Below are 16,135 nucleotides of genomic sequence, written 5' to 3'. Positions count from 1 at the left end.
ACCTGAGGACTGAGACACCAGGATGGGGTTCCAGGCTCGTGGCTTGGGCCCGGCCTTAGATGTGGTCATCTGGGCAGGGAACCAGCAGACGGAAGATTTCTTTAGCTGTCCCTCCCCTTTCTCATTCAGATAAGAATATCTTTATTAAAAAAAAAAAAAAAGAAGTATGATGTTTAAAGTAAATGTAGAAAGACAGACTCCTGAACTCGGGACCTGGGGTTGATTCCAGGACATCGTCAGCAGGTAGGCTGTGTCTCGGGAGACACGGGCCAGCTGTGTGGTGCTTCACCACTGAGACTGCTCTTCCTCTGGGTGACAGCCTGGGCAGGGGCTCAGGGCGGCAGCAAGCTTTCTTCTCTGTCGCAGTTCGGGGACAGAGGACTTGTGTTTTGGCTTCCCCAGTTCCAGTGCTTTTTCTGGTCCTGAGCATCTAGGCAGGTGTGGGAGGAGAGAACTTGGAGGTTTACGGTTCCTACGGCATTGGAGAAGACTGCCACGTGGTCACGGTTACCTGCCCAACAGGTTGGCAAGAACAGCGTCAGAGAGCGCCCCAGGAAAGGGAGAGTGGAGACAGTGTGCCACCTGTACCACCAGCCAGGGGCACAGGGCAGGGCACCAGTGAGCTTTACTGGGGACAGGGACACTGTACCTTTATAGAAGGGATCAGGTAGGAAATACCTAGGGCCTTGTGAGCTACAGATGATCTCTGTCACACATTCTTCTTTTTCCCAAAACAACCCTTTTAAAATATCGAAATCATTCTTAGCTGGCAGGCTGTGGGCTGGATTTGGTCTGTTTTCCAACTCCTGTTCTTACTGCATCATGACTAATTACCAGTCTCTCTCTCTCTCTCTCTCAGTGTATGTGTGTGTGTGTGCTTATAAATCTAGTATTTAATGACTTTCCTTTGAAAGGATAAGAATTTGGAAGTTGGTTTTCACTTGAGGTAGATAAATCATTTCTTGATTCATAGTTGAGAAGTGTGACTCTGCCTACTTTGTAGACATCTATAGTTTCCACTTGATTGATGGATGTATCCTGTTTATAATTAGCTGATAATAAGTATTTGCTGTCAGATTTGCTTTATTCTTGGTATTTTTAATTATACTTGGCCTTTATGTATAGAATTGCAAAAAGGAGGGGCCGGTGCTGTGGCTCACTTGGTTAATCCTCTGCCTGCGGCGCTGGCATCCCATATAGGCGCCGGGTTCTAGTCCCAGTTGCTCCTCTTGCAGTCCAGCTCTCTGCTGTGGCCCAGGAGGGCAGTGGAGGATGGCCCAAGTGCTTGGGCACCTGCACCCGCTTGGGAGACCAGGAGGAAGCACCTGGCTCCTGGGTTCGGATCGGGGTAGCTCCAGCCATGGCGGCCATTTTGGGGTGAACCAACGGAAGGAAGACCTTTCTCTGTCTTTCACTGTCTAACTCTGTTTAAAAAAAAAAAAAAAAGAATTGCATAAAGTAGACTTGCTACCTGAAATGAAACTTAATTTTTTTAAGATTTATTTTTATTTATTTCTTTGAAAGGCAGAGTTGGAGAGGGGTAGAGAGAAATAGACCGCTCTTCTACCCTTCCACCCCTCCACCCTGGTCTAGTTCCCAATTGGGGCTGGGCCCCACCAAAGCCCGGATCCTGGAACTCCATCCAGGTCTCCCACATGGGTGGCAGGGGCCCAAGCACTTGGGCCATCTTCTGCTGCTCTCCCAGATGCATTAGCAGGGAGCTGGGTAGGAAGTGGAGCAGCCGGGACTAGAACCTGTGCTCACAAAGGGTACCAGCGTTGAAAGTGTTGGGTTACCACTGTGCCACAATGCTGACCCCAACACTTAATTTTTCTTAAAGCTTCAGATTCTATTTTACACTCTGCCTACTTTCTGACTTCAAGTGGAGAGAACATTGACACATGAGAAATCTGACTTCAGACTAAGTATGCGCTGACTTGGTAACAACATTGGAAGTCTGGGAAGGTGTGTAAGTCTGGTAGTTTCTCAGGCCATCTGTGGAGATCCTGGAAGCAGATTTGAAGGCAAGGGATTGACAGGAATGGTTGGCTTTTGGGGGTTCTTTAAGGTGATTTTGCTACTTCAGCCAAATCAGAACTCACACTTATTTATATCCTTAACAGACCAGTGTACGTTAATTTGTGCTTAGAGTTTAGGGCTATTTTAGTCATCACAAGCTTTACTACTAAGTGTGGGGAAGTGCGGTTAAAAATACACTTTTGTAAAGAATTTGTGGTTTAGAAAAATTTGTGGATAAACCAGCCATGTTACTTCTTCCCGAAGCACTGGACATGGCCCTGACAATTCCTCTTGGTAGGACTAAAACCCCACTTTCCCCTTTCTTCCTTTGGGGTTGTTCTTTGGTGTCCATTTTATTAGGTTAAAATGTGATTATCTATTTTTTGTTTGCCGTTTCTCACAAATCTGAAACCCAAAAAAGTGGTTATGTCTGAGATCCCCTGACCTTTGCCCCGTGCCTGGTGTGTCATTTTTGTACGTACTTCCTTAGTAGTTGTCTTAGAAATAGGTTGTTCGTTTCCTTCACTGGCACAAATGTTGTCCCTGCCAGCACCCTCTGCAGCAGAGGCCACGTGTTAGCCTAGGAGTGTGGTGCTTGTTTCTAAGTGTTCTGTGATGTCGTCTACACGTCATTATCATCGTCACCATCAGAGGAAGGAGACAGCTGTGTGCGGACTGTGCGCTCCTGCCTGGTGTCGTCTCCCAGACCCAGGTGCTGTCAGTCCCACACACCCATGCTGTTTGACGTGTCTTGGTTCTGTTGCTGCTAACTGATGCGAACTTACTGCCATGTTGCATTGCAATGAAGCATTTTTTAAAATTTTGTAAGACAGGACAACTTTTTATTTTTTTAAGATTTATTTATTTGTTTGAAGGGCAGAGTTACAGAGAAAAAAGATACAGAGAGTGGGATGTCTTCCACCTGCTGGTTCTCTTCCCCAAATGGCTGTAGTGGCCGGAGCTGGGCCAGACTGAAGCCAGGAGACAGGAGATTCTTCCAGGTCTACCACACAGATGCAGTGGCCCAAACACTTGGACCATCCTCCGCTGTTTTCCTAGGTTGTTAGCAGGGAGCTGGATTGGAATTGGAGCAACTGGGTCTTGAACCAGTGCCCATATGGGATACCAGCACTGAAGGTGGTGGCTTTACCCATAGCTTCAGACCCTACAACTTTTTTTTTTTTTTTTAAGTCAGATTGATTAGAGAGAGCAAGCTATCTGCTGGGTCCCTCCCCCAGGTGGCTGCAATAGCCTGGGCTCCCAGGCCAAAGCCAGGAGCTTCATGTGGGTGGTCTGCCTTGTGGGTGGCAGGTGCCCACACACTGGGCCATCTTTTGCTGATTTCCCAGGCCATTAACAGGGCTGGATAGGAAGTGGAGACAGCTGGGACACAAATCAGTGCTCATGGTTTTACCTGCTGCACCACACCACACCACCAGCTCCAGGGACAGCTTTTATGATACCCTCTGTATTTCATTGTGTCCTTTGGCAAACCTTGTTCCATGAGGAACTTTTAAAAGCTTCCTTCAAACTCCACATACATACCATGATCGTAACGTAGTCTGGTGTCCCCAACCTAGCATGTGAATTGAGTATACCTTTATAAGTCTTTTTTTTTTTTTTTTTTTTTTTTGGACAGGCAGAGTGGACAGTGAGAGAGAGAGACAGAGAGAAAGGTCTTCCTTTGCCGTTGGTTCACCCTCCAATGGCCACTGCAGCCGGCACACCGCACTGATCTGAAGCCAGGAGCCAGGTGCTTCTCCTGGTCTCCCGTGCGGGTGCAGGGCCCAAGCACTTGGGCCATCCTCCACTGCACTCCCGGGCCACAGCAGAGAGCTGGACTGGAAGAGGAGCAACCGGGCAGAATCCGGCACCCCGACCGGGACTAGAACCCGGGGTGCTGGTCCCGCAGGCGGAGGATTAGCCTATTGAGCCATGGGGCCGGCTTATAGTCTTTAAGAAACCTCCCAAGGCCTACAGTCCTCGTCTTTTTTCCTGAATCCATCAGTGTGATTAAGTTTTAACCTCCATGATCTCTCTTTAAAAAAAATAATTAGTTTTGAGCCAGATGTTCACAACAGCATCACATCATGGAGTGTTTGTACCTGACCTCCTCATCTCATGGGTTTGACATACGATAAAGATGTGTGCTCAGCATGAGACAGAGACCAGCCGCAGCCTCCTTCCCTTTAGAACCTGCTCTTTCGGATGACTCGTGAGTGTGACCTTGCCTCTGGTGATGCGGCAAGAGGGACCACGTCACGCAGTAGACAGTGGCGCTCCAGCTTGGATTTCAGGGTGTGTGGAGGGAGTGTCTCACCAAACTGCAGGTCTCGAGCAGGGAGTGTCTGACAGTTAGCTCTGACTTCTGAAGGACCCTGTCGCCATTCAGGCCTTGTTCAGGACTGTTCCCTTGTCACTTTTGCTCAGAAGTGCCCTTTGAGAGGATCTCCTCGTGGCCACCGTTAGTCCATGGAATAAGCCCGGTTTCACGTTTCCCTGTGTGGCAGTCGAGTGAGTATGTTGCTTGTCACGGAAGCCAGCCTCAGGTTTCCACAGCTGAAGAGATGTAGGGGTGGAGTTGAGTAGGCTCTGTGTGTGTGTGTGTGTGTGTAGTGTTAGAGCAGTTGTCTGGATTGTCAGATGTTCTCTTCGGAGCAGCAGCTTCCCTAACGTCTCAAGAAGCAGGGTCCAGTTCTTACTTTACTAAGAAAATAATGGGTTTCACCGGTTTTGACTTCAGCCGTTCAGGAGCTACCAGTGGCTGACGAGCGGGTCACAGCCGCAGAACGCGTGGGTTGTGAAGAGTGGGGCTGCTTTCTCCCGTGCCCAGTGTCGAAGCCGCAACAGCGTGTGGGTGATTGACTTTGCAGGCTGTCCCATGTTTTAGCTTTGAGTGTTTTCAAGTCAAGTCATTTATTAATAAAAGTATTTTCTTTTCTGAGAAGGGAAGCTATCCTACCGATGTTACTCATTCTTAAAGAATTTTATAGGGCCGGCGCCGCAGCTCACTAGGCTAATCCTCCACCTTGCGGTGCCGGCACACTGGGTTCTAGTCCCGGTCGGGGCGCCGGATTCTCTCCCGGTTGCCCCTCTTCCAGGCCAGCTCTCTGCTGTGGCCCGGGAGTGCAGTGGAGGATGGCCCAAGTGCTTGGGCCCTGCACCCCATGGGAGACCAGGAGAAGCACCTGGCTCCTACCATCGGATCAGCGTGGTGCGCCGGCCGTGGCGGCCATTGTAGAGTGAACCAACGGCAAAAGGAAGACCTTTCTCTCTGTCTCTCTCTGTCTCTCACTATCCACTCTGCCTGTTAAAAAAAAAAAAAAAGAATTTTATAGGTTCAGTATGAAATTTATTATGTGAGTCAAGTTGGCATTTTAGACTGTAAAACTAACCTTTGCATTATGGAAAATTAATATGTGAAGTTAAAGTTTTATGAAATACTCTTTGCATTTTGTTTAGACCAGCATGTTTTGGAAATTTGATCTTCACTCATCATCCCACATAGACACACTTCTAGAGAGAGAAGATGTGACACTGAAGGAGCTGATGGATGAGGAAGATGTTTTACAGGAGTGCAAAGCTCAGAACCGCAAACTTATAGAGTTTCTGTTAAAAGCAGAATGTCTCGAAGATTTAGTCTCATTCATTATAGAAGAACCACCTCAAGACATGGATGAAAAGATCAGATACAAGTAAGAAAATTCAATCATCTCTTCAGGGTGGGACGAAAGTGAGGTGGGGGTAGAATATTGTAGTCCTTACTGTGCAGGAATTCCCCAGCGCAGCTGTAGCCGGTTACAGAAGGTCAAGGTGGTCACGAGCACCAAGCTGTGTGGGTCTCAGAACCCGTGCTAGAACGAATCCAGCAGCCCCAGGAGTTTTGAGTGCGAGTCTGTATTCAGGCAGAATGTGTCGTGGAACGGCAGCATGGTTTGTAAACAGTGGTGACAGCTTTCTTAAAATAGACGACTCAAGGAAGTATTTTCCCAACTTTGCAGTAGGAGCCTAGAGATTCTGTGACTCCCCTAGATCACCATGCAGATCAGAGTTGGAGCCTTCCTGTGCAGAGCGTTGCTGCTAACAGTGAAGCCAGACTTTGTTAGCACACAGTGGGGTGTGCGCTTTGGTGCACGTAGTGTGACTGACTTTAAGCAGGTAGCTCCTTGGATAGCTCCCGTGGAGTTACCTGGGGATCGCGAGTGTGATCTGCCCACTAGCAGAGGGGTGGTGCAGTGAGAATTCACTGCTGTCGTTTGTAACACTTGAAGGGTTTGTTTATGTTTATTTGAGAGGTAGTGAAAGAGAGCGCTCCCTTCCTCAGATGGAGTGGGGTGACAGGGATCCAGCTAGAACCATCATGAGGCTGCCTCCCAGGGGTCTGCATTCGCAGGAAACTAGAGTCAGAGCTGAGCCCTGGCGTTCGGACGTGGCACGTGGGAGCTTAACTGCAAGACCCAGCGCCGGCCCCTGGGCGTCCTGTGTGCTGAGTATGTGCGGCACTGAGCTGGGTTAATTATCTGTGCGTAGTCAGCTCCGCTGAGGCGCTCAGCCCTTTCTTCCCCTCCCTAGAAAATACAGCAAGTGCAGGACCTGATGGGACAGTGAGAATCTGGACTTCGGTAGTGTCTCCTCTGCCTCTTCTCCCCAGTCGCCGTCCTCTTTTCAGACTCTGGTTTCCCTTGAGGAGAGCCATGCTGTCGGGGAAAGACTTCCTGCGAATGTGTCAGGTTGCTGGTGGCTTGCTCACTCGAGGGTATCATGTTCTCTGCCGGTAAGGGTGACACCAGGTGTTCGGTAGGCGCCTCCACTCAGACCAGGGCCTTAATGAGAGGAACGAAACGAAACCTGGCAGCAGAAATGTGGTGTTTCCCCTTTGCTGCCTGGGGCGTCACTCCGCAGTGAACTAGCACAGGGGCTAGCGCTGCCCGTCACGGAGGGGCGGGTGCAGGTCAGAGAGCGCGGGTTGGGATGAGGGCCACCAGGAGGCGTGTCCTCCACCAGCAAGCTCTGGCCTCCTCGGGAGTGGTGGCTCCTTAGCGGGGAAGAACAGGCACACCCTCGCTGAAGTGCCTGCTTTCCTGGAGACAAGCACTGTTCCCTCTCGCCGTTGTGACGCCGGCGGGGCCTGAAACCAGGCGGCCCGGCAGGTACGCTGCTTTGGAAGCATGTTCTGCTGCAGTTGACCCGTGGCCTTCTGGAGGGCGGGACTGGGCTGGGCCAGGCAGTGCTGTGCCATGCATGTGGCCCCAGCAGAGGGCATTTCAGGTGAGGTCTGGAAACTTCTCAGTGTCAAGACTGACGTAAGTCATCTGAGGAAGTTGAGGATTTTGTTTTCAGAATGATGGTGTGATTGCTTTCTTGGGGTGCAGTAGACTACAAAGGAAAACTAGAGTTTGTCAGAAAAATCTTGCCAGAGGTGATGGGGTGGGAGGAGGGAGTCCAGAGGAGGCCTCGTTAAGAAGGCCACACAGGGATGAAGGGACATCCAGGCTGAGGGAACAGTGGGTACAGAAGTCCTGGTGCCCCCCAGGGAGTGCGAGGCAGCCAGAGAATGAGCATGATGGGAGGAGAGGCCTGCCACAGGAGGCTGCCACAGGAGGCCTGGAGACACACCACACAGAGCTTGGTTTGTTCGGTCACAGTGAGAGTGAGTGCTGGGCGGCTTTGTCTTCCAGGGTAACTGTGTGCTTTGTGGATGCAGCAAGGGGTAGGGGTGGAGGGGCCGGGTAGAGGCTGCAGTGACGGGCAGAGAACGGAGCATTCTGACGGCCTGAGACTCCAGGGGGGTAGAGGAGGTGCGCACTGGAGGGGCTTCCTCACAGGCATGGGGTGGGCAGGGAGGAATCGAGAATGAGCGAGGCCTTGGCCCGGGCAGTTGCAGGGCAGTGTGGCTTGATGGTGTTGAGGGGGTTGGCACAGGGGGAGGCAGGTCGGGCCCAGTTTGAGATGCCTGGTAGACATGGAGTGCAGGTGAGGAGTTGTGCGGGTAGACCCGGGGGGGGGGGGGGCACCGGGGAGCTGACGCAGCTGGAAGGAAGGTGTCGAGACTGCAGATGGAGACCGCGGCTGAGCCCGGTGCTGAAGAGGACCAGGGAGTGGCCGGGAAGACAGGCTTCAGTGGAAAGAGGGACCGTGGGCCGGGGCCACGACCCGGGGAGCCACTGAGTTTGTGACATAGAGATTATGGGCCCCAGGGGAGCAGGTGCTTTGGGGTGGCCAAAGTGGAACTCCGGCTGGAACGCCTTCGAGGAGAAACTGGAGACAGCAGCGACAGCTGTTTTAGCCCTTCCTGGCCCGGTAGTGGAGAGAGGGACGGGTAACTAGCATCTTCTCCAAGCGGACGTGAGGATGGTCTGTTTACACATAGGCTGGTGAAGGAGATGCAGGGAGACGGGCCCTGGTGCAGTAGGCCTGGGTTCTCGGGTTTTCTCCAGGACCAAAGAAGTGAGGTCCGAGCATGCCGTGGGGGACGACGGCCTTGCCAAGGCTGGGAGAGGAGGACATCTGGAGGTGCTTCTGACGCCTGTGGAATGCCGGAGAGGAGGAGGAGAGTCGGTCCGCTGCTCTGGCCCAGAACTCGGGGTTTTGTGTAGTGCCCGGGCCCCACTCGGCAGCTTCTTGGGTCAGGCCATGCCCCCAGCCTGCCCTTCCTGCACCTTCCGCGCTCGGATTTGGAGGCTGCACACGTGCAGTTGATTTTCAGCTGGAATTGAGTCTGCGCTCTTTCATTAACCCTGTCCTTGCCAGCATGTTTCAAATTGAGGCAGTGTGTACCCCTCCCCGGTCCTCCAGCAAACTGCATTTTTGCAGTTTTATGGTAGAAGATAAAGAGGAATTAGAACAGCTGCCATTCATTAGACACTCCTTTCTGCCAGGCCTCCTCTCAGGATTCTGTGTGTTACCCTCCTCCGTGAGATGAGCCGTTGTCTCAATGCTAGGAACTCGGAAACGGAGGCCCAGAGGAGTTATGGGAGCTGTGCAGGTTGTGCAGGATGGAAGCAGTGGAGGCGGGTTCTGAACCGGGCACTGAGGAGTAGCAGTGTGCAGCAGCGCACTGTCCTGCCCTGGGTTTGTGGGTCTTGATGGGAGTTTGTATCACGGTGTTTGGTAAAGTGAGGGAGACTGCACCGTGAACCCCCAGACGCCACTGTTTGCCGATGTGATTCTCGAGCCCACGCGGCTGCCAGGTGCACGTCCTTTCTGTTCCGGCTTGTTCCTGCAGAGGTTCATCTGTGCTGTTCCGACGTCACAGCAGACCCTCTCTGAGCCGGGGGTCTGAGCGGATGGCCACTTGCTTACCTGCACACATTCTGGCCCACATTCCTTGTGTCTTTTTTGTCATGTGGTCATTTTTGGCAGTTTTGTCGCCTGCGTGGTCTAGTTCATTGCTCCTAATGGGTCCTGGCTTCCAGACAGGGAGGAGTAGAAGAGAGCTGGGAAGCGGGTCAGGTCAGACAGAGCGTCATCTGGATTGGCCTTGGAGGCCCCATTGTTACTGTGGAAAATAGGTGAGAAACTGTGGTCCAGGAAGTGAGTGGAGAAGGGTGTGCGGCCTATTGTACAGAGACCGAGCCGTGTGGTCAGCAGCTGCAAGCGTGTCTGGAGCTCTGCGGCCAGAGCAGGTGTTGCTGTCCGTGGGCCTGTGTCCTGCAGGTCTGGACTGTGGTGAAAGCGCCCGTGTCTCCCCTAATCCCTAGGAGGCTGCCCGGAGGGCACACTTTTGTGTACAGCTTCCTCCCTGGGGAACTCGGTTTGTTCTCCTCAGTGTAGTAGGTTATTCATTCTCTTAGGATGAACTGTAAACTGAACACTTGAAGAAACTCCCAAAACAACTTCTATATCATTTACAAGCCATCTAAAAGTAGAGGCAACTGTGTCTGGTCCTGCCATGTGCCTTGAGTCATCGTAGGGGGCTGTGTGCCGCGCAGAGTCCTGGAAAACCAGCAGTTCCACAGTTGTCTGAGCCGTGCCGCGTCCACACCACACCAGGGAGCTGGGGCTGCAGCCCAGTGGCTTCTACCTGCAGTCTCTGCTCTCACCGATGACCGGGAAGGCCCTGGACCTGCAGGGTGGCCTCCTTTGGCTCAGGGAAAGTGTATTTTAGCAAAGCCTTTAAAAGTGGATAATTCATTTTAATCAATAGAGGTTGGACAGAATGGGTTGAAATGATCGTCTCACTCTGAGTAGTTAACTTTGTTGTATTCACAGAATTGTAGGAAGTCTTCCTGATTGTGTTTTACTCTGTGTTTTGAACTGTTACATAGATGATGATGTGAGTATCCTGTTCTTCTAGGTATCCAAATATATCTTGTGAGTTGCTCACTTCCGATGTCTCCCAGATGAATGAGAGACTGGGAGAGGATGAATCCTTGCTGATGAGATTGTATAGCTTCCTCCTAAACGACCCCCCCCTCAACCCACTGCTTGCCAGTTTCTTCAGCAAGGTGCTAAGTATTCTTATCAGCAGAAAACCAGAACAGGTAAATATTGCTTTCCAAGAGGTAAGTATTAGGGCTGACCGTCCCCTGCCATGGTCTCCCAGGGATGTCGATGTAGTCCTCTGAGTTTGCCTTAAGCTCAGATTCTGTAAGATAAAATAGTGTGGAGTACGCACTGACGTGACGCTGACTGATAGGCTGGTGGGTCCCTCACGTGACGTGTGCGGTGCTCAGTGCCCCGGTCTGTACGCACTGACGTGACGCTGACTGATAGGCTGGTGGGTCCCTCACGTGACGTGTGTGGTGCTCAGTGCCCCGGTCTGTACGCACTGACGTGACGCTGACTGATAGGCTGGTGGGTCCCTCACGTGACGTGTGCGGTGCTCAGTGCCCCGGTCTGTACGCACTGACGTGACGCTGACTGATAGGCTGGTGGGTCCCTCACGTGACGTGTGCGGCGCTCAGTGCCCCGGTCTGTACGCACTGACGTGACACTGACTGATAGGCTGGTGGGTCCCTCACGTGACGTGTGCGGCGCTCAGTGCCCCGGTCTGTACGCACTGACGTGACGCTGACTGATAGGCTGGTGGGTCCCTCACGTGACGTGTGCGGTGCTCAGTGCCCCCGGTGCCTCCGGTCTCACTAATTGGTTCACGCGTTTTAAGGAGACTCCGGTTATTGAGGAGCTGCCGCAGCACCGCTGTTGGAGAAGCCGGGGCTCTCGGGGACTCCTGCTGCCGGATGGTTGCTCTGTTTCGTGTTCTTCCCTCTTGATCACAAGTGAAGCTTGCTCACAAATGTAGTTTTTGATTGGTTTTTATAAATGGTGATTTTTGTTTTGATTTTACTTAAAAGCTGAAATGCGTAGCTTGAGACATCTGGATGTGGCTCTGCTGTTCTCTTGTGGTTGGGCCCTGTCCTCCTCCCCTTCCTCCTCCTCCTCCTCCTCCTCCTCTTCCTCTTCACCTTGTTTTGCTTTGTTCTTAATTCAATGCACTTGGGAAGTTCTGTGTGTCCAGTGGTTCTGCAAGTGAGACCCTTGGGCCGGCAGCGTCCGATCACTTGAGACTTCGTTAGAAACGCAGGCCCTGAAGCCCCCCGACTGCTGAGTCAGAGACACTGGCAGTGGGCCCAGCAGCCTGGGTCCCACTTAGTTTTTGTTTAGTTCCGGCTGACTTGAATGTGCTAGAATTTGACAACCACTGCGCGAGTGGATGTGGGTGCGGAAGAGGATCTGCTTACCAAGAGGTCAGAGTCAGTTCATGGACGTGGGCACCCAGGGAACTACGGGGGCTCCAGCTGCGCAGTGCAGACCCCCGCAGACTGCACAGCCGCACAGGCTACGGGTCTGGTGAAGGTGGCCAGGCACCTCCCGGTTGGCAGACAGGGTCTAATGTGCTGTCCTTGCCGTCCACACACAAGGAGGAAGGGAGTTCTCCTGGGCCCATGCTCTGTCTTGTGCCCGGGCAGCACAGATGCGTATTTTATTTGAGAAAGATGATGGTGTCCTCTCCTGCTCTTGAGTAAAGATGACCTTCCTAAACGTATTGAGAATACGATTCCTGTGCCAGCGCCGCGGCTCACTAGGCTAATCCTCCGCCTGCGGCGCCGGCACACCGGGTTCTAGTCCCGATCAGGGCACCGAATTCTGTCCCGGTTGCCCCTCTTCCAGGCCAGCTCTCTGCTGTGGCCCGGGAGTGCAGTGGAGGATGGCCCAGGTGCTTGGGCCCTGCACCCCATGGGAGACCAGGAGAAGCACCTGGCTCCTGCCATCGGATCAGCACGGTGCACTGGCCGCAGCGGCCATTGAGGGGTGAACCAATGGCAAAGGAAGACCTTTCTCTCTGTCTCTCTCTCTCACTGTCCACTCTGCCTGTCAAAAAAAAAAATAATAATAAAATAAAGAGATTACGATTCCTCTGTCGTAGGTGGTCATCCCAAATCGGGGTTCCTCCCACACAGACTGTCTCCTGCTCTGCCTTCTGGCTGCTTTGGCGAGTGCAAGCCGTCACACTGCCCTGGCGTTGCAGTGGGTCTTGAGAAGTGCTTGTAGCTGTTACCAAGATACGGTGCTTCATCTGGCCATTTCTCCTCACTTGGAACCCCGTTTTGCAAGGCATGATATTCAGTGTGCATATGCTGAAGAGCAAGAACACACTTAGAGCTGTTGGGGTCTCTGAGTATTTGTGTTAGATCTCAGAGTCAGCCCTGCCAGTCCCACACAGCCAGCAGCTGCTCGTCATGTTCACGCCCTAGCTCCCTGGCCACAGCTCAGGCAGGCGGGCCCTTGCTCTCTTAGCTATAGGGAGGCCCAGTCAGGCCCAGGTGTAAACGAAGGTTTCCTGTTAATGTTACTGTCTTGATAGGTGACAGTGTTCGGGTCTGTGCAGCTGGAGTAATGAGAAAAGCCCAGACTTGACTGGCTTACCCAGCGGAGACGTGTACCAGCTTGCCCAGCTGTAGGGTGTCCTCCGTGTCGCGCGGCTTCACACCTCAGCAGTGCCATCCGGTCCTTGCTGTACTGCCCGTAGCTCTGGCTGTGCTCTGTGCCTCTGAGCTCCAGGCCCAGTGTTTCTGCCACCAAATTGTGACGTGTTTGGGTCACATGGAACTTTCCTGTTCTACTGTCCTTTTAAAAAACTACTACGGGACTGAGTTGTGTCATTTCTTGAAGATTTCTATCACAGTGTTTAACCTCGTTGTCTAGAGAAGCAATGTTAATCCTGTATTTCTCTGGCTGTTAGTCCTTATGCGGGATAACGGAAGGGTGTGGCTTTCGCAGTACGTACAGATCTAAGTTCACGTCCCACGGCAGCCACTCTTTTGCTCTAGAAGGTACTTGACCTGTCTGACCCGTGGGTTCCTCATCTGTAATGTTGTACTCAGTCCCGACCCCCGGGACTTGGAGAGACTTCAGCGAGATTCTGTTACAGCAGCTGCCGCACTGGCCTCACTGCGCCAGGGACTTGGAGCCGATGATTTGGGCACAGGAGCACAAGTGAGAAAGCACGCCAGGCTGGGGGGCGGAGTAGCGTCCCTCTCCCTGCAGGCCAGTGCCGAAGAGACACAGCGACAGAGCCTGGTTTCTGTAGCCCCCGCCAGCCGCCCTCCTGGGGCAATCGCGTTACTCTGACGGGAGTAGAAATCTTTACCTCTGAATGTTCTTTTTCTTTTCCTAGACTATAATGGAGATTGTGAATATTCTGTACTTTAGTGCAACGTCTAAGGGAATTGCTCTTTGTACATAAATTGTAAATGCTACATTCTTTTGTTCTTTATAGGAGATTCCATTTCTGATCCACAGTCTTTGAGAATTAATAATAAAGCTGAGTAGAAAGCCGAGATTCTGTCACGTTGCGTTTTATTAGGAACTCTGTGCTGCACTTGGGAAGCTGCTTCTGAGGGGTTTGAACGTGGATCTCAGCCCGACCCGGTGATGCAGCGTGTTAGCCCGTGTCTCAGCCTAAAGGGATGGTGGGATTTTGGAGGAGCAGGCAGGGTGTGAGCGCTCTGGCGCGCTCTGTGTCTCTCAGGTCTCCGTCTGCTCTGCTCTAGATTGTGGACTTCCTGAAGAAGAAGCGTGACTTCGTAGACCTGATCATCAAGCACATAGGCACGTCCGCCATCATGGACTTGCTGCTGCGGCTGCTGACCTGCATCGAGCCTCCACAGCCCAGGCAGGATGTGCTGAACGTGAGTACAGCTCCGGCCTGCGGCCGACCGCCGGGCCTGAGAAACGGCCAGGCGGTCCCAGCCGAGGGGCAGGGCCAGAGGGCTGTTGTCAGGTGTGGGAGGCGGTCAGGTTTGGAGGACGGGGCTCCGGGTGTGTGGGGCGATGGAGCGTCTTCTCCTTTGCTGGGGAGTGGGATGGGTTAAGTGTGTGTCTTAGAGCTGGGTCTGGCTCTTAGAGCGCAGCTGAGGAGGTCGGGAGCTCCTGCATGAGGCCTCCTTCCTGCGTGTGGCCAGAAGTCCGGCCGCAGGAGCAGGGCAGCAGAGGAGAACGAATTCACTTCGAAAAGGACTTCCTTTACGGGCGACTTTAGGGGCTGTGCCCTTTGAGTGCTTGTCTTAGGTGGAATTTGGGAAGAGAGTAGGGTAGGTTCTCCAAGGCAGTCATCTGCCCCTCTTCTCCCTGTCTTTCCCTTCTCTGCCTTCCAGAACCATTACCTGCTCCAGTCCGTCTTTAGTACTCATCTGGAACCTCAGAACGCACTCATTCTATGGGAATGGATACGTTGAATATGCTAATTTTAGTCAAAGACAGAAAGGTCCAGACGGAGAGACAGGCGGGCTCGCAAGGGTATTGGGTGGTGCCCAGGGCAGGGCAGTAGGTGCGCTTCTGAAGCAGAGAAAATGAGGAGGTTACCAAAGACCTCGGCTAGGGGCAGGCAGGTGGGAACCCCCGGCCAGCCGTCTTAGGGTGTTTCTCCAACAGGGGGCTGGGGTGTAGGTATTTGTGAGTGGCTTGTGGGGACAGTGAGAATCCGGGACTAGGCCGGTGCCGCGGCTCACTAGGCTAATCCTCCGCCTAGCGGCGCCGGCACACCGGGTTCTAGTCCCGGTCGGGGCGCCGGATTCTGTCCCGGTTGCCCCTCTTCCAGGCCAGCCCTCTGCTGTGGCCAGGGAGTGCAGTGGAGGATGGCCCAGGTGCTTGGGCCCTGCACCCCATGGGAGACCAGGAGAAGCACCTGGCTCCTGGCTCCTGCCATCGGATCAGCGTGGTGCGCCGGCCGCAGCGCGCCGGCCGCGGCGGCCATTGGAGGGTGAACCAACGGCAAAGGAAGACCTTTCTCTCTCTCTCTCTCTCACTGTCCACTCTGCCTGTCAAAAAAAAAAAAAAAAAAAAAAAAAAAAAAAAAAAAAAAGAATCCGGGACTAATCCGTCCACCATCAGGGGATTTCCTGGTTTCAGAATGTGGTCCCACTCATCACGTGTGGGCCTCTTGGAAATCCGTCCACTCAGGTTTCATGCTGGCCTGTAGGATCAGACTCTGTTCTAACAAGGTTCTTGGCTGATTTGTGGGCACATTTTAAAGCAGATCTTAAATGATAAAGTTGGGCCTTTCCCTCAGCAGCGCTCAGCTCATAGCTTTTGTTTGCATTTGTCTTTAGTTGGTGTGTTCCCCATTAGGAGCCAGAAACAATGTCAGGGCTGCTTCTTGCATCTTTGGCAAGTTGTGTTGAGTTCTTGCTGCCTGCCCCGCTAGCTCCTTAATGCTTTTAGGGATTGTCTTTGTTGAAGCCAGCTGGCTTTCCCTGTGTTTTTCCCTATTCTGATCCTGTCCATATCTTCATGTCCTGCCGACAGATCCTTGCCAGTGTGACAGGGCTGGGAACTGAGCTTCCACAGTGCCCCAGGCTCCTTGCAGTGGGTGTGGTTCTCAAATCTAAGGGCACCTTTCTCACGCTGCTGTGTCTTTTCTTAACCAGAGGCTTGATACAAACTGTGGCTGTTCTCAATGTTTCGGGAGCTAGAATCATAGAAAATGCTTTAAGTGTGTCTTTGCACCTGTTGCTCTCCCCTTGGGTAACTAAAGTGTAGGCCCTTTTAGTGCTGGATGTGTGGGACTTCTTCCATGGCTAAGGTTTGTTTGTATGTGGGGACTGTAGTTTGGGGAGTTGTTGGTACTGTCGCTCACATGTTGAAACAGTGTAGTCACTGTTGTTCTCCTTGG

At 52.6% G+C, this 16,135-nt stretch overlaps 1 protein-coding gene across 35 annotated transcripts in view; it reads left to right on the top strand.

Annotated features, from left to right (window-relative positions):
• PPP6R3 (protein phosphatase 6 regulatory subunit 3) overlaps positions 1-16,135 on the top strand; it is a 133,042-nt gene that overhangs the window by 59,958 nt on the left and 56,949 nt on the right. For all 35 annotated transcript variants that reach the window (XM_070063713.1, XM_070063654.1, XM_070063454.1 and 32 more), the window contains 3 exons: positions 5,482-5,714; positions 10,316-10,502; positions 14,016-14,153. In XM_070063713.1, coding sequence (XP_069919814.1) covers positions 5,488-5,714; positions 10,316-10,502; positions 14,016-14,153 — 552 coding nt within the window. In that variant the 5' untranslated portion in view covers positions 5,482-5,487. The remainder of the gene's footprint in view (positions 1-5,481; positions 5,715-10,315; positions 10,503-14,015; positions 14,154-16,135) is intronic.

Source organism: Oryctolagus cuniculus, chromosome 1 (genome assembly GCF_964237555.1).
Source record: "Oryctolagus cuniculus chromosome 1, mOryCun1.1, whole genome shotgun sequence".
Classification (NCBI taxonomy): domain Eukaryota; kingdom Metazoa; phylum Chordata; class Mammalia; order Lagomorpha; family Leporidae; genus Oryctolagus; species Oryctolagus cuniculus.
The sequence above is the reverse complement of the archived record's forward strand: the minus strand, read 5'-3'. Positions and strand labels throughout refer to the sequence as shown.